The sequence below is a fragment of the Vulpes lagopus genome, chromosome 14, assembly GCF_018345385.1.
Source record: "Vulpes lagopus strain Blue_001 chromosome 14, ASM1834538v1, whole genome shotgun sequence".
Taxonomy (NCBI): Eukaryota; Metazoa; Chordata; class Mammalia; order Carnivora; family Canidae; genus Vulpes; species Vulpes lagopus.
Window position 1 is genome coordinate 8,060,437 of NC_054837.1, and position 13,019 is coordinate 8,073,455.

Genomic DNA, 13,019 nt, shown 5'->3' on the forward strand with positions numbered 1-13,019 from the left:
CACAGACTCTTTCGAACCCCAGCCTCTGACCAAGGACACACAGATGGACAGAGTGATGGACCTATGGTGCTCAGAAACATAAGCAAAAGAGGAACATGGGAAGAGGCTTGTTCTGGTGAGCGTGCCTTGGGAGCTCCTGCAGGCCAGGAAAGCAGCCCCGCTGACCCCTTGTACAGTTGTCCCCCATCACACAAGGACCTGGAATGCACTGACTCACCACAGCCTTAGAGTTTTATTATCAAGGTCTCACATTCAAGTACAGATTTCTATGAAGTCTGACTCCCCAAGGAAAAGGGAAATAGCAAGGGTTGGCTGTGTCCCCTCGCTGAGAGGGCCTACCCAAGACCCATGACCCCACAATGGGCAGGTAGGTGCCTAACAGCCTACCAAGGTGCCCCAGTATACACAGGACCCCTGGTACATCATGCAGGACCACCCCCTCCCCCTACGGGATCACTCCATGCACATATAAGACACCCCCCCAGAGGGCAAAGGACTACCAACCAGCCTATGCTTCTGTTATGACAGTGGGTTTTCCTTGGGTTGTTCTCATTTCTCATTCCAAATGAGGCCTCTCCTCTCCAAGAGCAAGTCTAGTTGTCCAGAAGTGGACTATGCCCAGGAAAGGAGAACCACTTTTAACCAAAAGTCTATATCCTTCTCTCTTGATCAAGGCAAAGACCCACTGGCCAGAAGCATCTGTGTGTGTGAGAGGCACATCTCTGCCTGTCTAGCATGCATATGTGTGTATGCCCGGAACCGTGTGTGCATTTGAACATGTGTGCACCTATCTGTTGCCTGTACATGTGTATGCAGGTGCGCGTGGTGCCTGTGCACCTACAGGTGTGCATGGAAACATGTGCCTTGAGTGTGTGCCTCTGTGCTTGAACAGGGGGCAGGCCCAGGTGCCTTCACACACACACAGCACACCTGGGCCTGCCCCAGGCCTACTGTGGGACTCTGTCCCTCCCACCAGTGTAAGGGCAGACCCTGAGCTGGACACAAGGACATAGGTCACAGAAACACTAGAGGGCCCTGGTCCTGGGGGATGCTGGACAAGTCACAGGAGTGCATGTGGCTATGGAAGGTTCCTATCCACACTGGTTCTTGAGGCAGGGCCTTCCAGGAGCCCAATGGCCACACCCAGGGAGAGGGGTTAGCTCTGCAGCTTGAACTCGTGGGTGCTGGTCTCCCAGCAGGAGGGGTCCTTGTCCAGCATGCTACGCTCTGTGAAGGTCACGTGCCCGTCTGCGTCCACGAGGATGACCGTGTTGGTTCTGAAAGAGAGCAGGGGGCCCGTGTTCAGCCCTCTGCCCTCAGCCCCCTGCCTGCCTGGCCGAGCCCCAAATGGGGCCTCTGTCACCAGGAACTGTCTCCTGTCCTCCCCCCACCACTACCCATCCCAAATGTTCGGTGTACTTTCTTTCCTCCTGCCAGCCCTCCCCAAGGCCAATCCTCACTTTGTTGGTACCTGTCTCCTCCTGCGAGAGGGCAGGGACCAGGTGCCCAAGAAGCCCCAGTGCAGGCTGACACCCAGAGTGGGCACACACATGCTAAAGACTGGTGGTCCCAGTTGGGCCTGGACCCAGCAGCCACACACCTATCCAGGGAGCAGAACTGGCACTCTACCTCATGCACATGAGTACCCGTGAGTATGTAACTCAGTCGAGAAAATAAGTCTGTGACACAGAAGCTTAAGAGAATTGATGCCCTGCCACCTGCCAAGAGAAAAAGCCTGAGAATGGAAAGGCCACCATTCAGGCTTACAACGCTCCGGCCTGGGAGCATCAGGGTTGGGCGTTGACACCACCCTGGTCCCGCCTACCATCCCATCCCCCAGATAGAGGGCTCAAAGCTGTCATTTCCTGGAGGGTGGAAGACTCAGGCCAACCTTAACTTGAAAACCAAACCTGTGACATCATCACGCACCCAGAGTACATGTGATATCACTGTGGCATCAGTCAGCACTTGTCACCACCCAGGCACCCCATCCCTGAGTCCTTGGTGGGCACAGGCCCCCAAGATCTTGGCCGAACCATCATAGTCTACTGCAGGTCACCAGCCAGGCTGGTGCCCACGGGGCCTGGTGCACGCCAAGTCTAGGCAGATGTTGCTGTGCATGAGGTCACAATCCGCCTCCAGGCTAGGTGGGCCAGGTGCGCAACAGCACTCCTAGAGCATCCTAGCTGGTCCAGTAGCCCACCCTCCTCTGTACATCCCAAACACCTTCAAGTACAGCATGTGGGCTACCCCAGACAGAACCATAAGGACGGGCTGGGTCTCCCAGACACTCCCAGACACACACAGCCAATCTTCCTCTGCCTCGGAGGGAGAGGGGCAGACAGGGAACTTGCTGGGACAGCAGACACCCATTCCAACAGCTTCTCCTTCCCAGGCATTCTCCCCTTGTGGCTGAGACCAGAAGTTGCCTTTTTCTTGAGCAATGTCCCCAGGCTGAGATGACCTAATTCCTGCCCTGGTCACACAGAAAATGTAACAGACCCAAGGACACAGGGCAAAGGGGGGGAAGAGCTGGGCAGTGGGACCTCTGGGCCCCCGGGGATCTACCAACCCCGCGTGCATCCATAGCCATCCCAGGCCCCTCAAGGCCGTGTAGGGAGCAGGAACAAGCCCAGAAGCCACTCCTGCAGTACCCCTGGGAGCCGACGAGCATTTCGTGCATAACCATCAACTATGGTGTCTGCTGGCCCAACAGCCCCCCAAGCTAAAATGGCAGCTGCTTTTAGACAGGGCAGAGGCTCTGGGATCCCCAGAGCTCAGGGAGGGCTGGGTTCCTCATGGGACAGGACTGAATGCACCCAGCAGCCCCTCGTACCTGGTGCCATAGCCCGGGCAGCGCACACACACAGCAGCATACTTGCTCAGAAAGGGCTGCACGTACTCCCTGCCCTGGTCCTCAATGGCCGGGTCTGGCAGCTGCCTGGAAGGACAGAGGAGGGGTCACTGCCGCCCGACCCACCCACCTGCAGCCCCACCTGCCATCCTCAAGGCCTGCAGTGCCCAAGGGGCCTACCAGCCTCACAAGGCAGTTGGAGGAGTCCAATGACAGTGATTACCAGGCCAGCTCGTCCTGCTAGGGCTACCAGAAGCTTTCCCAGGATCCAGGAACAAGAGCACCTGTGAGCTAGGCACTGGGGAAGGGTCTGGGGGCTCCATCTGGTTAGAGCTGTACAAGGCCCCCCCCAGGAAGGACAAAAACCGTCTCTCAGAGCAAACTCACCTTCCTGTCCTGGTGAGGTCTGAGTGGTTAGGGGTGCTGTGGGGCAGATGCCTGGCTGAGGGGTCACTGACCACACACACACACCCTGCCTACCCCAAGAGGTACCCTATGGGCACCTCTCCATGTGACAGGAACCCACTCGAGCTCTGCAACTTGCCAGCCACTGAAGCTGGTGCTAGGACCACAGCTGTCAAAACAGCCAGGACCCCGTTTCAGGCCAGCAAGAATGACAGACAGTGACCAAGGGCCATGTGGACTTACAGCTGAGCATGGGACGCCGGGCCAGCCCAAGGAGGGCTTCCCTGAGGGACAGCTATGCTGGGGCTGAAGGTGCCCTGCTTCATGGTTCCAAAAGGAGACAGAGAGTAAGCAAGGGACAGGGAGGGGGTCCAGCAGAAAGGAATGGGAGGCTGCCCATGGGGGCTCCTCTGAAGGGCTGCCGAGGCATCTGGGCAGGAGAGTGGCCTGGCCTGAGTATGGGCCACATTGTGGCATGGGAGGATGGTAGCTTGGCCAGCACCTCTGACCCCCAGCTGGGATGGCCAGGACATGCCAGGGGGTGGCATCCTAGAGCAGGTATTGTGTGCAGAAGCCAATGGGATGCCTTAAAGGAAGTTGGGTCAGGAGCTCCTTTCCCCTAGGTGATTCCCAGGACAGGTGTGTCTATGCCACAGTACCAGTAGGACAATATGTAGGAAGGACAGTTAACCCCCAGACATACTCCCAGGGTAGCTGCTTGCTTCTGGGGAACCTGGAGCTTTCTAGAATCCCCCACTAGTTGTGTGCAGACATGGGGAACCTCCAGCTACTCTCTGCCCCATACATGATCACATCAAGCCTCTGAGAACATTGAGTTTCCAAGTGTACTGGTCCAGGAGGGGAGCAGTTAGGAGAGAAATGAAGAATAGCGTATCCATCAGGTTCCCGCTGGCTGAGGAGCCGGCCCCAGTCACCTCCTTGAGCCTCCCAGGGCAGCACAGCCTGCCTGCCTGCCTCTATGTCCCAGGGCTAGAGGAGGAGAATACTCTGCTCGCCCCAGCACGATCTGCCCACTCACGCCTCGTCATTGTTGAGCACGTTCAGGAGCTGGGCAATGAGGATGTCCTTGGGGAGCGCCTGGCTTCGCTCCACAGCTTCTAGGAAGAGCTGCTTCCCAAAGCACAGCTTCCTCCAGGGTGTCTCCAGCAGTGCATTGCTTAGTCCATAGGTCCCTGCAGAGAGGGGGACAAGCCAGCCAGTGCAGGGGCCCTGCTGTCGGAATTCAAGGTAAATGCCCACCCACCTGCACTGGGCAAGGGGCCAGGAGTATGGCCGAGGACACTGAGGCCAGGCCACCCCACACTGCAGCACTTTCTCTACGTGGATTCCTGACTTATCTGTGTGGCAAGGGGTGAAGAACTCAACACAGCAGGGCACTCCCAGGAGGCCTTGAGGCACAAGTGCCAAGTACCAAGCAGCCTTGATGGACAGAATAATGGAGGATCAACAACCTGAATTCCAAGTAGGCAGAAGAAGGGGAACCTCAAGAAGGAACCACCTCCCCATCTCACTCCTGTCTCTAAGCTAGGAAAAAGCTGTAAGGTATGGATCTGCCTGAGAAGGTCAAGATGGGAAAATATCCAACATCAGAATGGCCTCAACTCAATGGGAGGGGGCAGGGCCCCCCTCTACTCTATACTGGCCAGAACCCTGGCGTGGAGAATGAGAGGGTCAGCGCAATTTTCTCAGAACAAGTTCACAGTGAGTGAAAAGAATGTGTGGCAAAAAAGTAAAGGGTTTCTCACTCATGGAAAACAAAAAACAAAAAAAACACTTGGCCTTGAAGTGGAGAGGCCTCTAGAGCCTCAGGCAGCAATGGCAGGTGAACTCAGAAGCATGCATCTTGAAAGATGCACTGAAGACAGGCTGCCACCACCCTCTGCTGTCATTCCTCACGGGGTGAGGATCCCGAGTCTAAGGTGATTGCAGCCACTTCCAAGGAAGACAGCCTTGGGTCCCCTGGGCCACCAGGCTGGGGTATCACTGTGTTTTATCCATTAAGAGCAGCAGGGAAGACTACTCAGTGGTGGTCCTGGGCCCCTGGGCAGCCACATGCAAACACTGAAGTGGAATCTCTACCTCACACCATACATAAGAATCAATTCAAAATGTCCCGAAGCCTCTAAACCTTAAAGGCTGATGCTATAAACCTTAGAAGAACGCACAGGAGAAAAGCTACCAGCTTTTGATTAGGCAGTGATTTCTTAAACATGACACCAAAAGCACGAACAACAACAAAAAAGAAATATATAAACTGGACTTCACCAAAATTCAAAATGTGCCTCAAACACATGAACAAAAAAGTGAAAAGAAAACCAACAGAAAGGCAGCCCTGGTAGCTCAGCTGTTTAGCGCCGCCTTCAGCCCAGGGTGTAATAATCCTGGAGACACATGATCGAGTCCCTCATCAGGCTCCCTGCATGGAGACTGCTTCTCTCTCTGCCTCTCTCTCTGTGTGTCTCCCATGAATAAATTAAAAAAAAAAAAAAAAGAAAGAAAGAAAGAAAACCAACAGAAGGCAAGACAATTTTTGCAAATCATAAATCTGATACAAGACTGGTAGCTAGAATATATAAAGAACTACAACTTGGGGCACCCAGCTGGCTCTGTTGGAAGAGCATGCGACTCTTGATCTCAGGGTTTTAAGTTCTACCCCCAGGTTGGGCACAGAAATTACTAAAAAATAAAATCTTAAAAAAACAAAAAAACCCCTACAACTCAAATATAAAAATAGAAACAAACCAATTTAAAAACAGGCAAAAGGGATCTCTGGGTGGCGCAGCGGTTTGGCGCCTGCCTTTGGCCCAGGGTGTGATCCTGGAGACCCGGGATCGAATCCCACGTTGGGCTCCCGGTGCATGGAGCCTGCTTCTCCCTCTGTCTGTGTCTCTGCCTCTCTCTCTCTCTGTGTGTGACTCTCATAGATAAATAAAGAAAAAAAATATTTAAAAAAAAAACAGGCAAAGGATCTGAATAGACATCTCTTCAAAAAAGATATATAAATGACCTATAAGTACATGAAGAGATGCTCAAAGTCTTTTGCCATCAGAGAAAGGCAAATCAAAATCACCACAAAACACTACTTCATACCCACTAGGATTGCCATAATCATAAAGATAGGCTCCTGGCTGGCTTCATTGGCAGAGCGTGAGACTCTTGATCTTGGGATTGTGAGTCTGAGCCCCACATTGGATGTAGAATTTTTTAATTTAAAAAATATTAAAAAAAATAATAATAACTACTAGTGAGGATGTGGAAAAATTGGAATCTCATATGCTGCTGGTGGGAACGTTAATGGTGCAACTGCTTTGGAAAATAGTTCAGCAGTTCCCCAAAGGGATTAGACGGTTACCTTACCATCTAGCACTTCCACTCCTAGGTATACACATGAGAGAGGGAAACACAGGTCCCCCCAAAAACTTTTTGACAAATGTTCACAGCGGCATGATCCACAGTAGCCGAAAGTTGAAAACAACCCAAGGGTGGATCCATCAACCAGATAAAAGGAAAAACAAAATGTAGACTATCTGGACTGGACAATAGAATATTATTTAGCCATAAAGTGGAAATGGAGCCCTAATTTGTGATAATACAACACAGACAGACCTTGAAAACATTGTGCTAAGAAGCCAGTCACAAAAGGCCACATATTGGATGACTGTGCTTATACAAAACATCCAGAATAAGCACGTCCAGAAAGACAGAAAGTAGGTTAGTGGTTACCTGGGGCTGAGGGGTAGAGGGGACAGGTGGGGGGGTGACTGCTAATGGGGACAAGGGTTTCTCTTTGGAGTGATGAAAATGTCACGGAATTCAGTCGCAGTGAGAACTGCTCACCTTTGCAGATAGACTCTGATCTTCTGAATGGTATAGTTTAAGTGAGTAGGTTGTATGATATGTGAGTTACATCTCAAGAAAGCTGTTATTTTAAAAAAGTGACACGATTTTTAAAAAGTGACATGACTGGAGAAATAAGCTCAGGGAAACAACACAATGTATCTGAAATGACCTCGCTCCCTCCCTTCCACTTTCCCTCTCTCTGTCCCTTCCTTTTCTCCCTTTGGCAGAAAACAAGCATCTCCATCACAGAATCTCAGGCACTGAGATCTGAGACAAAGCATCACAGGAGTGGTTTCCAGATGCTTCCACAAAGGCCTCTGGGCCAAGGTATAGAATTGGGGGTAGGAGGGGCCTCCATGTCCTATTGTGGACACAGTTTCAGTTCTCAGTTCTCTCCAGGCAGTCATGGGCTCAGCGCTAGGGGAAGGTGGCCTTGGCTGTGGACAGCCTGACATGTGGACCAGGCGTAGGCCATGGGCCTCTAAGGGGCTATAAGGTACACAAATGGCCAAAGAGCATAATCCCAGGAGAGAAATGTGACAGGGACCTAGTCTCTGAAAAGTACAGAAGTGTCACCATAGAAGCCGCCCCTATCTGCCACCACCCACCAGAGCAGGCTTACCTGGTGCCAGGACGACTGGCTCGGGCTCCCCCCGGTTTCCATAGTAGCAAATGACATCTCCCTTCTCTGTGCTGTGGACAGGAGAAGAGAGGGTCAGATGGGAGCCATGGGGCATCCAAATCTCTCACTGCCTGGCAATCTCCACAGTCCCATCCCCAGTACAGGGACAATGACTCGCTGCAACTAGGACAGGAGCTAGTCAGGGCCCCAGCCTCTCAAGGACCTCACTGGTAGGATCCTGGAGACCCCTGGCTCCTGACTCCCAGCTCACCACAGAGACCACTGGCCTGGGAACATCCTGGGAGGGGCAGCATCTAAAAGACCCCTCCCCCCCACCTCACCACATGCCCCCGTGGTACAGGTACTCGCAGGCTGTGTGCATTAATAACTGCAATGTACCGCAGCCACCAGTCCCCACCCCGCCCACAAGCTATCTCTGGAACACCTCCAGACACAGTGGGATGCCCCAGGGTAAAAGAGGCTTCTGAACAAAGCACCAAAGATCACATTTGCCTACTTTTATGTGCTGAGTGTGCATTTGAAAATAGTTCAAAATGCTCAGAGCTAAAAATGTTCCCATTTCTAAATACCATAGTAAATCTTCCTGCTAGAGGAATTAATTGCCTTCTCTGCAAACTAGAGAAGGACTCTTTCTGGCCTGTGAGCTGCCCTCCTGCAGGTGCAGAGAATGCCACCCATGGGACCTGAGCCTCCAGGATGAACCACTGCAAAGAAAGGGCTGGGTGAGGCTGCCAGGGAGTCCCTCCGCTGTGTCCACTCTGGCCCCAAATGACTTCACATTCTGCTCATGTTCTTGCTCTCCACAGCCCCTGGCTCATTTCTTAAGACATCTGGCCAATGACTTCAGAAATTTTGTTTATAGGAAAAAAACTAGAAAGCATGAAGACCCGTGGGTTGGACATCCACTCCTGCCATGCTTGGTCAGGGACCGGCCACAACAGTGATGAGGCTCTCTTCTTCTTGACCCCGAGTTCCTCCAGGCACCTACCACTGGGGCTGCTTGCTGACCAGACTCCTTCCACCTCCAGGCCTCAGTCCTCCACAGCTGGCCCTTGGGCATAACCCACTTGGTTGCTCTGGCCACCACCTGTCCTTGAGGGCTGTGTCTAGGGAGCCCCTGTGGCCTCAGAAGCCAGGAGACCTGTTCAGGCATTGAGGGGCCCAAACTCACCTGCAGGAGCCACCTGCCCATGCATGTGTCCACTCAGAGCATGGAGCTCTCATCACCCAACCACTTGACATGGCTGCTGAGCACTGAATCGTGCTGGGCTACTAGTCTCCCAGACTGCATCAAATGTACAGAGAATGATCAGCAAAATGGTCCCTGGACAGAGGGAGCAAGGAGGGCACGGAACTTCCCCTCCAGGAGTGCCCATGGTGTGAAGGAGAGGGCCCTGGGCAGCAAATGCCTATGCCAGCACCACGTCCTCCCAAGGGCACTGCAGCCTCCACGTCAATATATCTATCCATGCAGCAGGAGTGGGGCTGAGCATGCTACATGCAGTGGACACTCAAGGCACAGTGGGCCTGGGGCTCCTTGTGGAAAGAGGTAGGCTCAGGCCAGGTGTCTGGTCACAGGCCAACCACAGAGTACTGACCACTTCTCCTGGTGGAAGGTGACAACATCCACTGACCTCTGGAGCAGCAAGGATACACGAGGGGAGGGCAGGAGGGAAGGAGGATGCATGCTCACTTCACTGAAGGACAAATTCACAAACTGCTGTTTGTGGCAGTTCCAAGGCTGCATCTATAAAGTGCAAGTCCCCCAGGAGGGGGCACAGGACACCCCACCTGCCCTGTGGGGCTGTTCTCACCAATATCTGAATCCACCAGCCACTCCGTGAGGCCTGCTGTAAGAAATGCACGTGGGCCCTGGGGCATCAGAGGTGAGGACACTCAGCCAGGGCCTCTCCACATTAGCTACCCCTTCATGGCTATGGCATTACCACTCCCCCACCTGCTGTGATCTGTCTTATGCACCAAGACTGTCAATAGTGTCTACTCCGCTGTCGCCACATCTGTCTGCACACTTGTAGGAAGGGCCAGGTAGGAGACTGGCACCTAGGACGCGGCCCCAGCCATGCCCCCTACCTCGGTCCACAAGCATCTGATCAGCAGTCCTGGGCACAGGCTCTGGGGTCACCCCCCAGGGCATCACATGACTCCCACTGATCTGCACCAAACACCAACAATCACATCACTGCAAGGCTCAGCATCCACAGTGGGAAGTGGACCACAGGCAGTGCCCACTGCTCAGCTGGCACTCAGCAGGTCCTGCTGAGAAATAGGCCCTGGACTAGAGGCAACCCTGTGGAGGTCCACGGCAGTGCAGCAGGGTCACGGTCAGGTCCAGGCATGGGAGCCACAGAGATAAACACACTCGGAGAAGCCAGGCCACAGCCCAGTGGTGGCCAGCCAGCTCCTCAGGTAGAAAGAGATACTGCAAGCTGGTATCCAGAAGCATCACAGTCACAAGTGCAGCACTCCTTCCCAACTTTGTGCCCTCTTGGTGGGATGGGGCTACCATCTCCAGAGGCACCTAGACCCCAGCCAGTAGCCCGGGGCAGCACTGTGGGACCCCAGCCCCAACTCACGAGCAGCAGGGGTCTTAGCCACATCAACTGCCTGTATGAGCTCAGTCACGGCAGGTGCACATGGGGGTGGCCGTGAGGATATGCCAGGTGCTACACGTGAAGGGCTCAGCCTCCATCCCCACATGTGCCTCACATGCATCTGGCAACACCCCAACAGCCACATCCCCACATGACCTGGGCCCTCTGCTGGGTTCCAGCAACCTGACTCCTGCCTCTCAGCCAGCGCAGGTCCGCTGAGGCCCCAGGCCTCTTGGGGACCCTGCCTCATGCCTCTGCTCTTTGCTATCTGCCCAACTCCAGGTAGGGGAAGACTTCCCCCAAATGGCTGTGCAGCAGAGCCTCCATGTCCTCTGGTGACAGGGCTTCGTTGCCCCTCAGTAACTACAGACAGGCCCTGGGAGCTGTCCACCAAGCCCGTTCAGAACCTGAGATGCGCCATACCACACGCTCAGACACACCTCACTGAGGAAGCACCCTGAGGCCCCAGAGCTCAGCAGCACCTGACACCAGTGGGTGCCGGGCTGCTCCATACCAGTCAGTGGTGCTTGGACCTCCTTTCTCCAGCCTAGGGCACTTCTGCACCCCATAGAACAGGGCAAGTGCAGTGTGGCCCCAAAGCAGGGGACTTCTTAGCCACAGACACGTGGAGGAGCTTTCAGGGGCCAAGGGCTGGCATGGGGATGGGGGGGGTCCCTGTGGCTGGAGATGCCCACTGCAGTCAGGCTACAGTTCTCACACAGCAGCCAGCGGCCCTCACATTGCCACAGGAAGCCCCGACTCAATTCCTCGAGTCTCCACAACAGTCGGTCGGCCCTAGGAAGCCTCACCACGCCCAACGGGGGCAATGTGCCCAGAGAGGCTGCCACAGTACCCCAAGCTGAGGGGCAGAGTGGGAGCCCACCTCCTGTCAAGCCCACAGCTCAGCCCCGTGCAGTGCCCGGTGGGCCGCCGCCACCCTCCCAGCAGACCCACCTCAGGTCAGCTGCTATAAGGTTAAAGCCGTTGTACAGGTGACCCTCCGCAGAAACCTTCTTCAAGTAGGACAAGCTGTCCATGTCTGTAGTCAGAAAGTGGGCCACAAGTTCACCTGTGGGGAGGGGACAGACACACATGGCTGAGGCAGCAGGGCTGAGCCCCTCTTCCCGGGGAGACTGACATGGGGCTGGTGCAGGCGAAACACCCACCACACCAGCCATACCTCATTGACCTGGCAGCTAAGGAGGTCTGCATCAACAACTCTGTGTTGGGTTTTAATTTGTTTTCTGCCATTACACCCTAAATGGAAGCACAGCAGGAGGCAAAAAGTCCTCAGCAGGGACCCTGCATGTCCATGGAGCTGTCTTCCCAGAGGGTGTTACTCTGCAAACACCTGACAGATGGGGTATGATGACAACAGCCAGAAGTGACACTGTGGCCTGGGGCACAAATGTGGAGCAAGTCCCCCTCCCCTGTCTATGCAGGCTCGTGCTGTGTGGGCCAGGCAAAGGGGGCTCCCACAGTGATGCCAGCCAGCAGCCCTCAGGGCCCCTTTTTCCTCCTCCTGTGTCTCCATGTGCCCAAGGAAAGCCTGCCCCCCCTCCACCTCCTCCCCCACTGCCCCAAGGTACCTCGGCCCCGGGCATCCCGGTCTTGCCGTGGCTGCAGGTAGTTGGTGAGCGCGGCCAGCTTCCCCCGTGTGCTGATACCCAGCCACGTGCCTCCTTCCTTACCTTCCTCCATGTCAAGCCCTGTGACAGATGATAGTGTCACCACCAGTAGCACCTGCCTCCACCCTGTCCCTGTGTCCTAGGGAGGTACAGACTCAGCCTAGCAGCCCTGGCTAAGGAACAGGGACTTGAACTACTCAGGGCAAGGCAGTCCCAAAGCCCACAGGGCACAGGAGAGAGACCCTGCCCCCCTCCCCCGGATGACATCTGATGCCCATGGGAGCCCCTGAAAAGTTGTGGTGGGACCTGGCATGTGTGGAATGCATCCTAATGCTTGGATCAGTGCCAGGCTGGGATCACAGTGCCAGCTCCATCCTCACAACAGCACCAGCCCCCAATCCTACATCCTGGATTAGGTGTAGGGCTACTGACTGCCCTCCCCTAACAAGACACACAGGCCCTCAGGGTGGGTGCTTCACTAGGAGCCCAGAGCACATCCAGGCCCACCCACTTGCCTCAATCCCACTCCATAGGCCCAGGCCATGGTTAGTGCCCTATCACCAGATCAGTGAGGCCCTTAAAGCCATAGGAAAGTGTCTTCCTAGATTAGAGGGTCATTTTAGCTGAATACTGGGGTAAAAGCAGGTAAATCATTAAAATATCATTTTTATAATACTAAGTTACAACAGTAAAATAAAAAATGTAAAGATCAGAAAGGAAGAAATAAACTGTCTCTATTTGCAGATGACAGGACTACCTGTGAAGAAAATCTAAAAGGAATCTATCAAAAAAAAAAAAAAGGGATCCCTGGGTGGCGCAGCGGTTTGGCGCCTGCCTTTGGCCCAGGGCGCGATCCTGGAGACCCGGGATCGAGTCCCACGTCGGGCTCCCGGTGCATGGAGCCTGCTTCTCCCTCTGCCTGTGTCTCTGCCTCTCTCTCTCTCACTGTGTGCCTATCATAAATAAATAAAAATTAAAAAAAAAAAAAATCTGCTGGGGGTGCTTGGCTGGCCCAG

General features: G+C 54.3%; 1 protein-coding gene across 4 annotated transcripts in view; it reads right to left on the reverse strand.

Moving 5' to 3' along the window:
* Positions 1-213: 213 nt before the first annotated feature.
* Positions 214-13,019, reverse strand: part of TANGO2 (transport and golgi organization 2 homolog) — a 37,892-nt gene continuing 25,086 nt past the window's right edge. For all 4 annotated transcript variants that reach the window (XM_041729161.1, XM_041729162.1, XM_041729164.1 and 1 more), the window contains exons 4-9: positions 11,965-12,084; positions 11,330-11,444; positions 7,743-7,813; positions 4,299-4,452; positions 2,837-2,941; positions 214-1,277 (exon numbers count right to left, since the gene is read on the reverse strand). In XM_041729161.1, the coding sequence (XP_041585095.1) occupies positions 1,157-1,277; positions 2,837-2,941; positions 4,299-4,452; positions 7,743-7,813; positions 11,330-11,444; positions 11,965-12,084 (686 nt within the window). In that variant the 3' untranslated portion in view covers positions 214-1,156. The remainder of the gene's footprint in view (positions 1,278-2,836; positions 2,942-4,298; positions 4,453-7,742; positions 7,814-11,329; positions 11,445-11,964; positions 12,085-13,019) is intronic.